Source organism: Cnephaeus nilssonii (genome assembly GCF_951640355.1).
Source record: "Cnephaeus nilssonii genome assembly, chromosome: 14".
NCBI lineage: Eukaryota > Metazoa > Chordata > Mammalia > Chiroptera > Vespertilionidae > Cnephaeus > Cnephaeus nilssonii.
The window spans coordinates 1,194,765-1,211,794 of record NC_137085.1 but is presented as its reverse complement, the minus strand read 5'-3'; the positions used below and the strand labels follow the sequence as shown (position 1 = coordinate 1,211,794).

At 68.7% G+C, this 17,030-nt stretch overlaps 2 protein-coding genes across 5 annotated transcripts; one reads left to right on the top strand and one right to left on the bottom strand.

Annotated features, from left to right (window-relative positions):
• The first annotated feature begins 72 nt into the window (after positions 1 to 72).
• Positions 73 to 9,737, top strand: INPP5E (inositol polyphosphate-5-phosphatase E). Of its 4 annotated transcripts, XM_079790230.1 has the most exons (13): positions 73 to 167; positions 757 to 1,752; positions 2,704 to 2,827; positions 3,495 to 3,592; positions 4,204 to 4,328; positions 4,435 to 4,554; positions 4,763 to 4,870; positions 5,009 to 5,170; positions 6,191 to 6,306; positions 6,802 to 6,938; positions 7,266 to 7,683; positions 8,669 to 8,766; positions 9,607 to 9,737. In XM_079790230.1, the coding sequence occupies exons 2-11, from the start codon at positions 947 to 949 to the stop codon at positions 7,396 to 7,398; spliced, it is 1,929 nt and encodes a 642-aa protein (XP_079646356.1). In that variant the 5' UTR covers positions 73 to 167; positions 757 to 946; the 3' UTR covers positions 7,399 to 7,683; positions 8,669 to 8,766; positions 9,607 to 9,737. The 4 variants fall into 4 exon arrangements, with proteins under 4 accessions (XP_079646356.1, XP_079646355.1, XP_079646354.1 ...); XM_079790229.1 differs by lacking the exon at positions 8,669 to 8,766 and having other exon boundaries at positions 7,266 to 8,640; XM_079790228.1 differs by having other exon boundaries at positions 7,266 to 8,766.
• PMPCA (peptidase, mitochondrial processing subunit alpha) lies at positions 8,783 to 16,973 on the bottom strand. Its single transcript, XM_079790234.1, has 13 exons — positions 16,872 to 16,973; positions 15,677 to 15,879; positions 15,275 to 15,354; positions 14,965 to 15,047; positions 14,306 to 14,400; positions 13,597 to 13,697; positions 13,087 to 13,350; positions 12,783 to 12,875; positions 12,572 to 12,690; positions 12,376 to 12,466; positions 12,221 to 12,283; positions 11,048 to 11,192; positions 8,783 to 10,351 (listed from the first exon to the last, which is right to left on the bottom strand). Exons 1-13 carry the CDS (start codon positions 16,940 to 16,942, stop codon positions 10,182 to 10,184), a joined length of 1,578 nt encoding a protein of 525 aa, XP_079646360.1. The 5' UTR covers positions 16,943 to 16,973; the 3' UTR covers positions 8,783 to 10,181.
• Positions 16,974 to 17,030: the final 57 nt, after the last annotated feature.

Genomic DNA, 17,030 nt, shown 5'->3' with positions numbered 1-17,030 from the left:
AAGGGGAGCAGGCCCCCTCCGGCCCGGCGGGGAGGGAAGGCAGCCGCGGGTGTGGGGGGTCCTCCGGCCGCCAGGGGCCGCTGCAGGCGCCGGCTCGGGGCGCTCTGCCCGCGGGTTGCGGCGAGCGGCGGCCGAGGCCGTGGGGCTGGGAGCGGGCGGCGCGAGAGGTAGGGGCGCCGAGTCCCGGGCGCGGGCTGAGCCCGGGGAGGGCGGTGGGGGGCTGGGGCTGGGGACCGGGGCGCGGGTCCGGCACGGGGTGGGGGCGGGGCGACCCCGAGTGGGGCGCGGGGGTTCTGGGCGGGGTTCGGAGCTCAGGGTCCCCAGGGCGGTTCAAGGGTCCGGGCGGAGCAACCTCGGGGCGCGAGGTGACCCGTGGGCGGGGTCCTGCGCGGAATGACCCCGGCGCGTGTCCCGCCCCCCCCAGCTCCGCGGTCGTTGCCCCGGGAGCCGCCGGCGGATCGCGGCTGAGGCGGGGCCTGTGGCGGCGGCGCCTGCGGAGCTGGGGGGGGGCGCTCGGGGCGGGGTCCGGGGCGGCGGGCGGCGGCCCCTCCAGGCCGCGCTGTGGCCTCTTCACCTGGGACGTGGGCGTTCTTACGGGGCGACGCCCGAGCGCCCCCGTGAGGAGCAGCCCCCACTGGGCAGCCGCGTCCCGGCAGGAGGTAGAGCTTCCACCACCCGAGGAGGCCGCTGCCGGCCCGCCCCCCCCAGCTGAGCTCCAGGACCCTCCGTTCCCGCAGTGAGAGCATCTTCCCTTAGGGCCCAGTGGGGGTCGCGGGACTTCAGGGCCTCCAGCCATGCCGCCCCCGGCCCCGCCGCTGCCGGACCGCCCCGGGCCTCACCCCGGACATCTGCCTGCGCATCCCTGACCCTGGCACCGGGCAGCCCCCGGAGCGGGCATTCCAGACGGGCCTGGCCGCCATCGTGGGTGAGGGCTGGCCCCTGGACTATGCCCTCCAAGTCGGCCTGCCTGGGGCGCTCAGAGGCGGACCCCCCGCAGCCTGAAGGCGGGATGCTCACGGGGCACCTTGTGAGCTCGGACCCAGGATCCCCGGCCACTGACCGTCCTGGGCCCGAGAAGAGCCCAGTGGTCCCTCTGGACGTTCCAGCGGAAATCAGCCACGAAGACGCCCAGGCTAAGGCCACAGCCTTCACCCCAAAGCCGCCTGTGAGGCCCCGGCTGGAGCGGGCACTGTCCCTGGATGAGAAGGGCTGGAGGCGGCGCCGGTTCCCGAGCAGTCAGGACGACCTGGCCTCCCGCAATGGGGCCAGCCCCTCCGGGGGCTCCTCGCCAGACGCCGTCCCCGGGCCTCCGGCCCGCACCTGCCTCCCGCCCGGCCTGAGCGCCTCCCTGCAGGAAATCCCCACGTCCCCCAGGACGCCAGGCAGCGGCGGCCGGAGCCCCTCCTCCTGGGGCAACTGTGCTTCCGGGGCGATGGGCACCTCCCAGGACCTCCTGCACCGGGACAGGGCCTCGGCGGGGAGCAGCCCCCGGCGGGCCGGCGGGCTTCCCTCACGCCCGCTGCCCGCCATGGAGTGGAGCGTGGCCTCTGCCTGCCTGCGGACGGCACACAAGGTGGACGCGGACCACGCCGACTACAAGGTCCGCGTGCAGGGCCGGCTGTTCCGGGCCCACAGCAGCCTGGGCCCCGGCCGGCCCCCCAGCCCCCTGGCCTCCGATGACTGCTCCCTGCGCTCGGCCAAGTCCTCCTTCAGCCTCCTGGCGCCCATCCGGGCCAAGGACGTCCGCAGCAGGTGGGGCCTCCGGGGTGGGGTGGGGCTTGGCACCTGCGGCCTTTATTCTAGGGTCAGAGGACCCGAGCTTCTCCTTAAAACGCGTCCGGCGCACAAAGATGGAGACGGGCCGGGTCTCCCAGTCCTTCCCCGGCGACTCTCCTGCCCAGGCTGACAGCCACGGGCCGAGCCAGGTGGAGGGAGGGTCCCAGGGCCACTGGGCAGCAAGGGCAGCAGGCGGCCGGCTTCCTGCTCTGGGCTCCCGGCAGGGCCGTGGCTTCTCTGGTGTCTGGGACCCCGTTCGCTGAGCGCCCACTCCTGCGGGGGGAGGACTGGCACCACGGGCACATGGGGCTTTAATATTGAACCCACGCTGACATTTTTAAAATTAAATATATTTTATTGATTTTTACAGAGAGGAAGGGAGAGGGAGGGAGAGTCAGAAACATCGATGAGAGAGAAACACCAGCTGCCTCCTGCACACCCCCCCTACTGGGGATGTGCCCGCAACCAAGGTACATGCCCTTGACCGGAATCGAACCTGGGACACTTGAGTCCACAGGCCGGCGCTCTATCCACTGAGCCACACCGGCCAGGGCCATGCTGACGTTTTTATGGCTTGAAAAGGATCTGAGTGCCGTTCCCCCCCCCCCCCCCCGTCTTCCCTTCTGCTCACGACTCCCACATGCGGGCCAGAGCCGTGATTCCCCGGGCGGGGGGCTCCCCGCAAGACCCGCAACACCTCCTGAGCCGGAGCTTCTCCGGGAGCTGGTCCGGGGCCCGGCTGTCACTCCACCCCACTCCCCGTCCCCGCAGGCCTGTGTGTCTCCTGTGTCTCCCCACACGGGCTCGGGCCCCCTCACCTCCCATCCCAACCAGGGCTGGGCGGGTTGTTTGAAGCACAATCCCGCATGGCCCTGACTTGGGGGGCGGGGCATCTGCTCGGACCCGAGTGCAGTCTGTCCTCTGCAGGAGCTACCTGGAGGGGAGCCTCCTGGCGAGCGGGGCCCTGATGGGGGCGGAGGAGCTGGCCCGGTACTTCCCCGACCGCACCGTGGCCCTCTTCGTGGCCACGTGGAACATGCAGGGCCAGAAGGTGAGGGCGCCCACGCGTCTCGGGATCGGCCGGGGTTCCTGCCTGTTCTTTCGGGCTCTGAGCCACACCCAGTGACGCCTCCTGCCAGCCCCCCCGCCCTGCTAGCTTCAGTGACTGGCGGCCCCTCCGGTTGGAGCGGCTGCAGGCGGACGGCACAGGGAGAGGAAGGAGCAGCCGCTCCCTGAGGCCTCCCCCGCAGCCTCCCACTCCCCACGTTGAACCCGCTGGCTCGGGTCACCCAGAGCCCCGAGTCTACCTTGGGGTCACTCCTGTTCGCTCCACGGGGCCTGGCGAATGTGGAGGAGGAGGCAGGTGCCCCGGCTGGTAGCCCCGCTGTCCTCGGGGAGCCACCCTCCCGTCCACAGGGCACCCCTCGTCCTGGGCCTGCGGGACTGAGGGCCAAAGCCAGGTGGTGGTGCGGCCGCAGGGTGGAGTGACCCGCTGCGCCCCAGCGTCACCCAGGTGTGGGTGTGCATGTGGGGCCCTCAGGGTCAGGCTCAGGGCAAGACGCAGCTGAGCAGCAGCTGGGGGCACAGCCCGGGAGCGGGTGCAGACCCGGCCTTGGCAATGACAGGCTGGCGGGGGAGGCGGGTCCCGGGCAGAGCAGGAGCCCTGGGAGCCCCCCCCCCCCCCCCCCGGCCCCTCACTAGGCACTGCCTCCCCTCAGGAGCTGCCTGTGAACCTGGACGAGCTGCTGCTGCCCGCCGAAGCCGACTACGCCCAGGACCTGTACGTGGTCGGGGTGCAGGAGGGCTGCTCCGACAGGTAGGGCCCCCCCCCCCCCGTGTGCCCCTGAGCCTGGCACCCCCCCCCACCCCCGTCCCTATGAACAGCACTGCTGAGGTGGGCCTTTGGGGCAGAGGCTGCTGTGACCCGAGACCCCAGCACAAACCGCCTCCTAAAACGGGGGCTCGGATCTGAACTAAAGGCCATTTTCCTTCTGCTGAACACGAGCTGGTCTCAGGTTGTAAGTGCAGCGGAGAGCAGCGCCCTGCGGGGCGTCGCCGGCCACCCTGGGACCCGGGCTGCGCTCCCGGCCTCTGTCTGCCGCGCACGCTCACGTGGTGGAGGGTCACCTGGAGGAGGGGCGGGCTCCCTCCCGCCTGGCCTGGCCTCCTCCCCCCAGCCCGCCAGGTGGGGGCCCTGGGACTCTGCTCAGTCTTAGCCGCGTTGGGACCCGGGCCACGTCCCCGGAGCCCTGAGAGGCGTCAGCTCCGCAGGTGTCCGGGAGCCCCATCTCTGGCCCAGCAGACCCAGACCCCTTGTGCTGCCCACGTCCCCCATGCTCCTTGCAAGACAAGGAGGCCCCAGCTCCAGCGCCCCGGGGTGTGGAGCCCGGAGCCGGTCCGCTGCCCAGGGCGCCGCTGTCCCCGCAGGCGGGAGTGGGAGACGCGGCTGCAGGAGACGCTGGGCCCGCACTACGTGATGCTGCACTCGGCGGCCCACGGGGCGCTGCACCTGTCCGTGCTCATCCGCCGGGACCTCATCTGGTTCTGCTCAGGTAGCACCGCCCGCTGCGGCCCACCGCCCTGCCCCGTCCGGGGACAGCTCGCCGGGTGGCGGGGCCTCGGGCTGCGGGCGGCGGTCAGCTCCGCCTCCTCCCACAGAGGTGGAGAGCTCCACGGTGACCACCCGCATCGTGTCCCAGATCAAGACCAAGGGGGCCCTGGGCGTCGGCTTCACCTTCTTCGGCACCTCCTTCCTCTTCATCACATCCCACTTCACCTGTGAGTCTCCGCCCCGCGTCACGTGGGGACACTGCCCCCCAGGAGGCGGGTGCCGGGTGCCTCTGTGCGGCCTCCCTGACCTGCAGCCCCGAGGGCTCTGACGGGGCCCCCTCCCGCGGGGGTTCACTGCGGGCCTCCACCCACACGGACCCCGCGTCCAGCCCTGAGCCAGACCTGCCCCTCGGGGCTCCCCGCTCTGTCCCCGCAGCCGGAGACGGGAAGGTCGGCGAGAGGCTGCTGGACTACAACAAGACCGTCCAGGGCCTCACGCTGCCCAAGAACGTGCCGGACACCTGCCCCTACCGCTCGGACGCAGGTGAGCGGGCCCCACGGTGCTCCCTCCCCGGCGGGCGCCTCCGCCCTGTCCTCTGGGGAGTTGATGGGGACAGATGGGGGCCGGGGACACGGACCAGCCCTGTCCCCACGGCTCATGCGCTTTCTGGCCTGTGCCCAGCGGACGTCACCACCCGCTTCGACGGCGTCTTCTGGTTCGGAGACTTCAACTTCCGCCTGAGCGGCGGCCGCGTGTCCGTGGAGGCCATCCTGAGGCAGGACCCGGGAACCCGCGTGCCCGCCCTGCTGCAGCTCGACCAGCTCACCCGGGAGATGCAGAGAGGTGAGGCCGGAGCGGGGGAGGGGGTGGTGACCAGGAGGGGTGAGGCCGGAGCAGGGGAGGGGTGGTGACCAGGAGGGGTGAGGCCAGAGCAGGGGAGGGGGTGGTGACCAGGAGGGGTGAGGCCGGAGCAGGGGAGGGGGTGGTGACCAGGAGGGGTGAGGCCGGAGCAGGGGAGGGGGTGGTGACCAGGAGGGGTGAGGCTGGAGCAGGGGAGGGGGTGGTGACCAGGACGGGGTGAGGCCGGAGCAGGGGAGGGGGTGGTGACCAGGACGGGGGTGGCCGGACCGGAGCAGGGGAGGGGGTGGTGACCAGGACGGGGTGAGGCTGGAGCAGGGGAGGGGGTGGTGACCAGGACGGGGTGAGGCCGGAGCAGGGGAGGGGGTGGTGACCAGGACGGGGGTGGCCGGACCGGAGCGGGGGAGGGGGTGGTGACCAGGAGGGGTGAGGCTGGAGCAGGGGAGGGGGTGGTGACCAGGAGGGGTGAGGCTGGAGCAGGGGAGGGGGTGGTGACCAGGACGGGGTGAGGCCGGAGCAGGGGAGGGGGTGGTGACCAGGACGGGGGTGGCCGGACCGGAGCGGGGGAGGGGGTGGTGACCAGGAGGGGTGAGGCTGGAGCAGGGGAGGGGGTGGTGACCAGGAGGGGTGAGGCTGGAGCAGGGGAGGGGGTGGTGACCAGGAGGGGTGAGGCCGGAGCAAGGGAGGGGGTGGTGACCAGGACGGGGGTGGCCGGACCGGAGCGGGGGAGGGGGTGGTGACCAGGAGGGGTGAGGCTGGAGCAGGGGAGGGGGTGGTGACCAGGAGGGGTGAGGCTGGAGCAGGGGAGGGGGTGGTGACCAGGAGGGGTGAGGCTGGAGCAAGGGAGGGGGTGGTGACCAGGACGGGGGTGGCCGGACCGGAGCGGGGGAGGGGGTGGTGACCAGGATGGGGGTGGCCAGGCCAGAGCGGGGGAGGGGTGGTGACCAGGCCGGGGAGGGCGGGCCGGAGCTCCTCGCCAGGCTTGAGCCGTGCCTGCCCGCCCAGGGTCCATCTTCAAGGGCTTCCAGGAGCCAGACATCCACTTCCTGCCGTCGTACAAATTTGACCTCGGGAAGGACTCGTACGATACCTCGTCCAAGCAGAGGACCCCGTCCTACACGGTGAGCGCGTCGCTCCTGAGCCGGGGCTCGGGACTCGGTCCGTGTGCGAGCCGTGCCCCGAGCTGGGGCCTCTCGGGGGCCGCACACGCAGGGCCCGGCTGGGACTCTGCTCGGGCCAGGGTCCACGCCCCGTGCCCTCCTCCCAGGGGCGTCCCCAGGCGGGTCCTGGCCCCGGCTCAGCGCACCCGCGGTGCCCATCTCTGGACCACTGCTGTCGGGCGCCGGCGGGAGGCGTCCGGGCCGGGCTGCGGCAGCCCCACGGAGCCTCTGGACGAGCAGGGAGGCGGGCGGGTTGGAGCCTGGCTGCCTCCCCGCTGCTCGGGGCTGCGGGCATGGGTGTTGCATCAGGGCAGCGGGGAAGTGGCACACCTGCCTCTCCCAGCGCCGGGGTGCCCGACGACAAAGGGGGTTTGTGGTGCGGGGACTCTGCTCACGTAACGGGGGGACCCTGCGGCAGACGGGCGTCATGCGTCCCGCCTCGGGCTGCCCCTGCAGGACCGGGTCATGTACCGGAGCCGCCACAGGGATGACATCTGCCCGCTCACGTACTCCTCCTGCCCTGGGATCAAGACCTCCGACCACCGCCCCGTGTACGGCCTCTTCCGGGTGAAAGTGAGGCCGGGCAGAGACAAGTCAGTACCGCCCAGGCCTGTCCACTAGGGGCGTGGGGCGAGGCCGGGGGCAGGGATAGACGCCTTGTTGCCGTGGGGGCTGGCACGGGCCACTGCTCAGAGTCCTGCCCCCAGACAGGAGCCAAGGTGCAGGCCCACACGGAGATCACTGCCCTCGCGGACCGGAGCGGCCGTCCCTGGAGTGGCCACCACGGGGTCGGGACCTGGCCTGGCCCCCGTGCCCATGGGCTGGCTCACAGCACCAGCCTGGCTCCCAGCGTCCACCCTGGAGTGTGTGGGCGGGGCACCCTCAAGGGCCGCCCCCTCCTGACGGCCTTTCCCCCACAGCATCCCGCTAGCGGCTGGCAAGTTTGACCGCGAGCTGTACCTGATAGGGATTAAACGGCGGATTTCCAAAGAGATGCAGAGGCAGCAAGCCCTGAAGACGCAGCACGCCAGCGCCATCTGCACCGTGTCCTGAGGGTCTGCCCACGGAGGGCGGGCCCCGCCGCCGGAATCCCTGGCAAGGACGAGGAGATGCTGCCTGGACTGCGCAGCCGTGGGGACGCTGAGCGCCGTGGCCAGAGGCAGGCCGCCTTCCTGGCAGGAACCCAGCGGAACTGGGCTGCAGCGGAGCCGGCCCCACCTCGTCCCTGGACCGGACCCGCTGCCCGCTTACGTCCCCGCCTGGCCCGCCTCCATCTCCCGGACGCGCCTCTCCAGCCGCAGCAGAGCCGCACTAGGCCAGCTCGCGCTGCCGCTCCAGGTCCGCCTCCGTCCCCCGGCCCTTCCTCTGCGCACGCGCGGCCTGGTACCACGGAGGCTGCTCGGTGGGGTGACCTGGGTCCCCAGTCCCACAGCACGTGCTGGGACCAAGCTGAGGCCATTGGTCACCAGGCTGAAGCCAGACAACGTTCAGGGAGTGAGCGTGGTCCCCAGTGCTGGGCCGGGAGGGGGCGTGGCCGGGAGGGGGCGTGGCCAAGGTTTCAGGGCTGGCCCTGCCCTCCAGCCACGGGGCCACCGCTGACTCCAGGCCTCTGCTCGGCGGTGGCATCACCTCGGGCGGCTGGCATCACCTCGGGCGGCGTCGGTAGCAGCACTGCGTTTGCCAGCCAGAGCCGCTGCTGGAAGCTTAGGCTGTCACCTCCTTGCCACCCAGGCTTCACCGCCTCGTCTGGGTTTCAAGGTGTTCAGAGCCCATCATTCCTTCCCGTCTGGGTCCAGCTTTGGAAGAAGGCGTCGGCTTTGAATGCGGGGAAACCCAGAGCATTAGATCTAGTCTTCTCAATTATTTATTTTCCATATTTATATTTTAAATAAATGCACATATTGAGTCTAACTCTTCCTGGTCAAAGTGTGAGTCCTAGACACAGCCCGTCTTCAGGCCGTTCTCACCAGCTTGTGCAAAAAGGCCGGGGGTGCTCTGGGCTGGCGGCTGACAGCGCCCCTCAGCCCGTCTGCCACCTCCGCACTGGGCTTGCTCGGCGCCCGCCCCGCCCCGCCCCCGCCCCACGTGTCAGCTGGAGTGGACACGCGGGTGTGAGCCATGGAGTCCGTTCCCACCGTGTAGCCACTCAGCCTCAGCCTCCAGCCGCAGCCAGAGCAGAGCAGTCGGAGGCGGCCCGCAGGACGCCGCGCGGCTGGGAGAAAGCTGGAGTGGACGTGCCGCTGCGTCTCAATCACCTGAGAACCTCTTACAAAGGGCGTGGCAACGGGGACTGAAGTAAGTACGATTTTATGGTTCTTTCCAGGCATGGTCTGACCCAAACCATGGAAGAGATTTTAATGTGAATCTGAAAATAGTTTGGCCCGAGATCACGCGTCGTCTCTGGGGCGACCGTTACACCTGGTAAGAGCCTGGGTCAGGAGTGATTGAACTCACCACCAGCCGTGAGGGTTCAGGTGGATGGAAGTGCACGGGAAAATCAGTTAAAAATGCAAGTGAAGGTGGCCAGTCTGAGGCCGGCTCGCCCTCACACAGGCTGTGCGCTGCCCCGTCAGCAGGGTGACTGTCCCAGGCGAGCAGAGGGGGCGGCACCAGGGAGCACAGGTGCGCTGCAGTGAGGGCCTGAGGGGCTGGAGAGGTGGGGGAGGGGAGCGTGGTGCTGTCCAGGGCAGGGAGCAGAGGGTGGACCCTGCTGAGGGACCTCAGTGCCCAGGCCCTGAGGGTGGAGGGGACCCAGCAGAGAAAACGGGGCCAGCTTCCAAGACAGACACGTCTGGGAGTCGGCAGTTCCTAGAACGTGTGCAAAGTTGCCACGTCTAGAAGCCCAATCCCACCCACCACCCCCCTCGGGCTCTGTCCCGTCTCACCGTCCACGGCCAGGCGCTTGCCCGTGTAGAGCCGCAGGGAGTCTAACCGCGGCAAGTCCGCCACCGAACTGACAGCCCCGACCCCTGGGCTCCCACCCCAGTGGCCGGAGGGCCGTGGGCACTGGGGGTGTTGTAGAGGCAGCTGACAGGCCCTGCACAGCAGTCGCTTGCAGACAGAAGGAACACATACACGTTTATTTGATTCCTCCAATGCCCGATGGCCGTGCCGGGCGCTGCCCTCTACGCTGTGGTGCCCTAGAACTACCCGGGGACTCGGGGTTCCCCCGTGGAACCTGGGGCTTCTACGGGCATTGGAGTCTCCGAAGCACAAATCTACCGTCACCAGTTGTGTGACCTTTCCCTTCTGAACCTACAGCTCGAGTCTCCCACCTTTTAAAACGCGATCGCCGACCACCAATTCCAAGAAGCCCCTCGCACCCGTGCACGGACACCTCTGGCATCAGAACCCACTTCCCAATGAAAGGGCCCGCGGCTTTTCAATGCCAGGTCCAACAAGGACCAGCAGGGAGAGGTGGCTGGCACTGCCCTGCCTCGTTCTAGAAAAGGTGCCAGTTGCAACAGCCTTTAACAGCCGGTCCTCAGTCAAGGGTGAGGACAACAGTGCACCTGATCACGTCAGCAGACAGCCCAGGCGCCCGGCCGCGCCGTGAAGCAGGCAGCGTGCCCGGGCCATGCCCCGGCACTGACGAGGCGCTTAGTGGCCGGCACTGGACGCGGAAGCGGCGGCCGGAGCCTTCTGCACGCCACCCGGCCGGAGTGGAGTGCTGGAGGCACGTGTAGTCCGCGACGGCACACGCAGTGCCGAGGGCGCCGTGAGCTCGGCCACGTCGGCGTGTGCGTTTGCTGCGCGGAGAAGCGTCCTGTGGTCTGCAGCGCTCGGGAGTTCCTGCACTAAGTTCACCTCCAAAGAAACGTGTGCAAACACAGCCTCTACCGGAAGAGCCGGTAGGTCCTGGGCAGGCGCCCGTCTCTGCTGGACAGCGCCGCCTGGATGTGCTCGTAGCTGGGCAGGTCACTCAGGTCCCCCAGGGCGGCCACTGCCGGCTTCCCGCGCAGCATCTTCGAAGCAACTCGCTTGATGTCCTCTGGCCTCACGTCGCCTGGCACGGGGACAAGGGAAGGGGGAGGCTGTTGGCCCGTGCCTCCAGGCCGCTAATCTGCTGCCACCACCCCGGGGAGAGGAGCGGAGACTCCAGAGGGTCCAGGAGCCGCTGTGTGGACTGCCCGTGAGTCGGGGCCAAGGACAGACGCGGGCTCTGCTTTGCTTAGTGATGGGGAAACGTCCGTGGTTTTCAAATGCAACAAGACGTGCCCCCCAACAAGAATTCAGGAGAAAAGAGCTGGCGGGTCAGCAGAGAAGGAAGCCCTCCCCTCCGAGCGCGTGGCCTGAGGGAGGAAGGCGGCAGAGGCCGCACGCTGACCTGGCCGAGAAGCCGGGAGCCCACCCCCGGCAACGCACCAGCAGTGTTGGCTTTGCCGCGGAAGACGAGGCACGGGAAGGTGGAGCACTGTCCTTCTCGAGGGCCTGAGGGACCCCCAAAGGACTCCCAGCCCAGGGGACACTACAGAACTACCAGCTCCACCAGTGGCTCACCTCATGGCAGAGTGCTGGCCCTCTGGGGCCACAGACCCCTTGGGAATCTGAGAAAACGGCCCCCAAAGCCGCACAAGCAAGTAAAATCGGGCACTCAGGGAGGACGTTCAGAGCCCCTGGAGACCGCGTGAGAGGCCACGGACACCTGGGGCCGGCACCGCAGCCTCCGTGTGCAGCCGAGCACGGCCACGCCTGTACTCACGGATGAGCGCGCACAGCTCGTGGGGCAGCTTCCTGGAGCGGGTCGCCAGCACCTGCCTGCCCACGTCCTCGAAGATCACGGGCCTGGCCTCCAGGTTCATCATGAGCATGGACATCAGCTGCGTCTTGGCTCGCTCCAGCTCCACCTGAGGGTCGACAGTCCGTGGTGCCCACGTCAGCCAGGCACTCAAGCCACCTTGTGGCGCAGGGAAGTGTGTCCCGGCCCAAGGTCAGTGCTGAGGCCGATGGCTCCCTGGTGCCCAGGCACTGCCCACCGCGCTCCCGGGGCAACGCCGAGGGGACGGCTCAGCTACCAGCTCCGTTCCGGGAGCCCTTCTGACCAGGGGTGAGGGTTACAAGGGAGTCCGGCCCGGGATTCGAGGACAGAGGCAGCTGGGAGGCAGGTGGCCCGATGGCTCTGGGACCCCACAGACTTCCTGGAGCGAGCACGGGGCAGACTGGCTGGAAGCTGTGCGTTTTTTAAGTAAAGCAGCTCCTCGTTCGGGACAGGGCGTGTCACGTTTGCACGCAGGCCAATCCTGCGCGGCCTCAGCGGCCTCCGTGGGGGAAGCACTGCCTGCCCAGCAGGGCCCAGCGGGGCCAGTGGCTTTCACACCCTTTCGCTTGAAGTGACGCTTCTTTTTTCTGCTGAGAGGGAGGGACCATGCGATGCTGCAGGAAACACGGGACCACGGAAAGCGTTATCTGAGGTGAAGCATGTGCACTGACCCCCCGAGGCATGGGGGCTGCACGCTGGGCTTGGCTGGTACTTGTGTGCACGCGTGCGTGCGTGTGCGCGCATATACAATCTGCTATTTGTGCCAGTTCTGGGCCAGGAAGTACCGAGGCTTCTGAACACGCAAGGTATCAAGCACTGGGCTAGAAACCGAGGAACTGAAAAGGAAAAAGCCGGGAGGGCTTGCAGGGCTGCGCACGGGGCCGCTCTGCCTTGGCCTGCAGGCGGCCGGGAGGGGCCTGCCTTGTGTGCGGCATTTGTCAGCAGAGCCGAGGACCTCAGGCAGCCACGAGACACACGGGGTCAGCCAGGTGCAAGCAGACCAGGTGCCCGCGAAGACCAGCAGGGCTCCCCACGCGACCAGCTCAGCCTTGGATGGGGGCACAGAGGCTGGCCCCAGCGTGGTGGGGTGTGGGGAAGGCACCTTGCCATACTTACCACATCCACAGTCCCGCCCATTAAAATGAACTCCTTGGTGATGATCTCCACCATTTCTCGAACCTGCGAGGGAGGCGTGAGGTGAAAGTGAGAGCTGTTCACACAGCTCGCCTGAGACGCCCCGCGGCGGCTGGCCTCACCGGCCCGGGCCTCACCTGTCTGGGGTCGGCGCTGGCGTGGATGCACAGGAGCCCCGTGTCCTCGTAGCTGTGGTGGTAGGCGGTGGCGTTGTACATCCAGTGGTGCCTGAGGGACGTGGAGGAAGAGGCACCCGGAAGGTGGCAGCGTGGTCCAGGGCCGCCTCAGCTGGGCCTGAGGCCCCGGGGACGGCGAGGGGCAGGTGCCACTCACCTGTTGAGCACGTTGAGGTAGAGGCGGGTGAACATGCCCTTGCCGGGCCCGCCGGCCGAGAAGGAGCCGCCGCCGCCCATCATCATGTTCAGCACCGCGAAGGGGATGAAGTCAGCCTCCTGCGGGAAGGAGGACGGAGCTTGCAGGGGCCGCACCGGGGGGCGTGCTGGGCCAGGGGGCGCGGGGCCTGCGGGGAGCCTGCGGGACTCACCAGGAAGGAGCAGCTCTCCAGCCCGATCATGATGTGCGTGAGCTCAGGGAACGGGGCGGGGCCCAGGCTGACCTTGGACATGTCTCTCTCTAGCTGTAACCAGGAAGAACCAACAGTGACCCAGGCTTCGCCATCGCCTCGGCCCACCCCCCAGCCCCGAAGCTAAACACCACAACAGGCACTCGGCTTCGAGAACGTGCGGCGTGGGCTAGGACGCGTCCGAGGCACAGCCACGAGTGCAGCTCCCTGAACTCCCCGAGGTCATAAAGCGCCCCGGCCCGGGCCACGATCTCCTGCCCCGCACCTTGACGACGCCCCCGGTGTACTGCGCTACGGAGCGGTCAACGTCCACGGCTGCCCCGCTCCCCCAGGCCGGCCGGGCACCCAGGAGGTACTTCCTGGCACACTCCACCAGGTGGTCGTGCTCGATGCCCACGCCCGCCAGCACCATGCGGTCCGGCGTGTAGTAGTTCCTCAGGTAGGCGTGCAGCACGTTGCGGTCGATCTTCGCGATGTTCTCTGTGGGGCAGAAGCGGTGGAGGCCGACCGTGTTCTCCCTGTAAGCGGCCTGCAACCAAGCGAGGAGCACAAGTGACGGGGAGCAGGCCCCAGGCTCCGAGCGCAGGACCGCCTCCCCCGTGTGTGTGACGTGAGAGCCCTCCAGGGAGGACAGTCACCCAGGACAGACAGGCTCCCTCGAGGTGGAGGGGAAGCCCGGGTCCTGCAGGGACGGGAAAGGTGAGGACGCCCCTCCCACTGCCCCGGCTCCGGCTCCGGCCCCGGCCCCCAGGGCGGCCTCAGGGAGCTCCCTCACCTCGTGAATCATCTCGGTGAGAAGAGGCTCCGGGTCAGGCCGCATGTTGAGGTCCTCCAGCTCAAACTGGACAGCCATTCGCGCCATCTCAATCTCCTCCTCTGCGAAGGGCACGGGACAAGGCTCAGCCCCACAGGCCACAGCACTGGGCCGAGCGTCCTCCCTCTGCCTTCCTCTGGGGCAGGCCTGGGGGACACGTGTGCGCGAGGGAGAGCGCCCGCAGCTGCCACATGGCCCTGCTCTGAGCCCGGCCCCCTGCGCGGGTGGCACTGACCCTGAACCTGCCCCAGCGCCGTGAAGAGGGAGTGATAGTGCTGAGGAGACAGGCCAGAGCCCCGAGCGGAACTGCAGCCGACAGGCCGGGCTGCGTGGCAGCAGCCGTCGGACCAGCGGCGACAGCGATGTGGCCGCTCCTGCACCGCGGCAGGGAGCGAGTCCCGCCACTGGCAGGGCCGAGGAAGGGCGCGGACCGGGGTGGAAAGGCAGTCGCGGGGGGCGCTCCTCAAAGAACCCACTTTGCTAGCACGTCAAAGGGTGCCGGCTGGTGTCTCGGCGTATCAGCATTGAACTCCGCTCGCCAGCGTTACTTCCAATAAAACTGCGCCAACTCAAGAGCAGGTGAGCCGAGATCTCCGACGACACAGGGCGCGTCCCATGGGCAGGGCTCCCACGCCGCCCAGTGTCCCGCCCCCACCGGCCGGACACCCACCTGTGAGCCGGGGGTGCAGGACCACCTCAGCCAGCAAGCCGACCACCGTGTCCAGGCCTTTCGAATCGGCAGACACCGCGTACATGGTGGTGTCCCTGGAAAACACCAGCACTGGCCCTGAGGGCAGGCGAGCACCTGGGGACTTGCTATCACTCGGCGCCAGGGTCGGCAGGCACGGGGCCTTTCCCGTCGCAGGCGGACCACGGGCAGCTGCAGTGCGCACAGCCTGCGCGAGCACCGCACCCCCAGCTGCAGGGTTTTCTCACGCACAGGCTCCGCCGTGCCGAGCCCCTTTCCGTGTCTGCGTCTCCTGCGTGAACCGACTGGCCAATGTGGGAACCAGCCGTGTCAGGCTTCCTGGCATTCCTTCCCCGGTCCAGACCCGGTCAGCTGCCGGCCCCACACTCCCACCGCCCTTGGCTCCTGTGCCATGACCTCGAGCACCCGGGGGACAGGGCTCCTGGGTGCCCAGCGACTGCCGGGCTCAAGTCCCCTGGCGCAGCCTTCGGGGAACCACCTGGCCCTCGAAGTGTTCCCCTGTGTGAGTGTGTCCCACCCACTCTGCCCAGCTAGCGGTCACTTCTCATCGCAGACCGCCACGGCCTCTCTGAGGGCTGTGGGGCCCTGACCGGCGATGAGCCCGTGTCCGAGCTGGGTACCTTGATGCCTGGCAGTCACAGATGCCCCCGTGCTTCTCCAAGGTGAGCAGGATTCCGTCCTTGCTGTCGAAGCGGTCCGTGGACTAGGGAGAACAAGGAAGGACTCCTGTGGGTTCAGCAACCCCCAAACAACCCCTAAAACACAGCTTCTAACAAAGTTTATTTTGGCTTTCAAAGCAACATGAAATTAAATGACGTTTTATTACTGTTAACTCGGCAACTTAACCATTAATATGTAACCACTGTAAAAAAGCAAAACTACATAAATTCTCCCCAATTACAACTCGAAATTCACAAATTGGACACTGACCGAAAATGCCAACTTTTCCAAAAAGTGAGCGATTCCACTCAGGTATTTTGCTTCATATCTTGACCCTGAATTAATAAGAACTGGGGAAAAAACCGACAGGTTAAGGCGGTTTTCAAAAAGACGACTGGCACAAAAGAAACGTTTTCCGTGAAAACTGAACGTGACTGAACAGGCGATGGGGTCACACGTGGGTGAGAGTCCGCTCAGGGCCTGGGCTGCGCCGGGGGTGCCATGACTTTAGTTTGTGGTCATCGTCGGGAACCTTTAGTTACAGACCGGAGAAAGGGGGAGGCCCGCCCCAACGCCCGCCGGCACTGCGGTGCCTCGGTCTCCGGGCTCTACACGGGCTTTCCCCCGGAAGGAGCCCGCGGTGACGGTGACGCCGCCGCCGAGGGCACTTACTGCCGACCGTGCAGAACTGCCCGAACTTGTTCTGGGAGGCCACGCGCAGCCCGTTCTCCAGCGTGGTGACTTTGGTCTCAAACTTCTCCTGGCCGTCCACACTGGCAAACACGGGCGTGGGCACTCCGGGCAAGGGGGCAGAGAGCGGGATGTTGGGGTAGGCGCCCCCACTGCTGAACTGTCTGTACCCAGGGGCCCCAAACCTGAAACAGAGAGGTCGCCGGGTGATTGGCGGAACCCGGGGGGCCACGTGGGCGGCGCTGTGTCTGCACTGAAAGGCAGCGCCCCCTGTGGAAAGGGTCTGTGCCACCCGCCTGGGGGGCCGGAGGGGGGCCCAGGGGGCGGGGCAGGTCCTTCTCCTTCCCAGGGTCTGCCCGGCCCTCTGTGAAGGTCAGTGCGGGTCACACCAGCCCCTGCGGGAGCTCGGCCGAGCCCTGGCCTGGCAGGACCTGCAGGATCTGGCCTCCAGCTCCGTCTGCTGACCCCCACCCGCCCCCAGGCCCCGGTCACAGTGGCGGGCTGGCCTCTCCGCGAACACACGCGGCTCATCAGCCCCAAAGCTCCCGGGGCCGCCGGTCCCCGCCCGCTCTCGCCTGCCCGTCCTCAGCCCTCCTCGCTCCGTTTAAACGTCCCCTCCGAGGGAGGCTGCCCCTCCTCCCGCAGTCCGTCTCCATCCGTCTCCACCGCGATCGCGGCTGGGCTCCCGCACACGCCAGGTCGCCGATACCGGCGCGGGCCGCAGGGCGCCCGGCGCACCCGGGAGCTGGGACCGGGACGGGGCCCCCTGCCCGCCGCCTGAATGAACGTGCAGGGCGGGGAACGGCAGGCCCGGCGGGCGGCGGGGCAGGGGAGCCAGGCGTCCGCGGGCGCGGGCTCCGAGGGGCGCGCGCGGCAGGAAGGGGCCGGCGGAGACGACGCGACCTGGGCCCGGCCCGCGGACCGGGAGCGGAGGGCGGGAGCCGACGCCGCAGCCGGGACGGAGCGGCGGATGGGGCTCGGGGTGCGGGCCCGCAGCGCGGGGCAGGGAGGCGCCCCCGGGACCAGGCCGGGGTCCCGCCACCCGAGCCCGCCCGCCCGGCGCCGCGTCTGGGCGTCGGGGGACCAGAGGCCGCGGGCCCCGAGGGACGCCGGCCCCCGCGGGCCCTGGCCGAGCCCCAGGGGCGCCCCGGACCGCCCCGGCCGGCCCCCGGCTCACCTCAGCCGCGAGCGGCCCCAGGCGCGCGAGCCTCGCAGCAGCCGCGTCGCCGCCAGCACCACCGCCGCCATCTTGGGTCTCCGCCCACCGCTTCTGGCGTCACTTCCGACTCCGCCCCCCGCGCCCCGCCCCCCCGACGCCGGCCCCTGCCGTTCGGGC

Bases quoted from the DNA above. Each gene is read 5' to 3' on its own strand.
- INPP5E (XM_079790230.1), top strand. From the start codon at position 947: ATGCCCTCCAAGTCGGCCTGCCTGGGGCGCTCAGAGGCGGACCCCCCG. The intron at 4,329-4,434 runs GTAGCACCGCCC...CTCCTCCCACAG, and splicing joins CCTCATCTGGTTCTGCTCAG to AGGTGGAGAGCTCCACGGTG. The intron at 6,307-6,801 runs GTGAGCGCGTCG...CTGCCCCTGCAG, and splicing joins AGAGGACCCCGTCCTACACG to GACCGGGTCATGTACCGGAG.
- PMPCA (XM_079790234.1), bottom strand. From the start codon at position 16,942: ATGGCGGCGGTGGTGCTGGCGGCGACGCGGCTGCTGCGAGGCTCGCGC. The intron at 15,048-15,274 runs GTCAGTGTCCAA...TGTTCTCCCTAG, and splicing joins TGGAAAAGTTGGCATTTTCG to TCCACGGACCGCTTCGACAG. The intron at 11,193-12,220 runs GTAAGTATGGCA...GTCGACCCTCAG, and splicing joins TGGGCGGGACTGTGGATGTG to GTGGAGCTGGAGCGAGCCAA.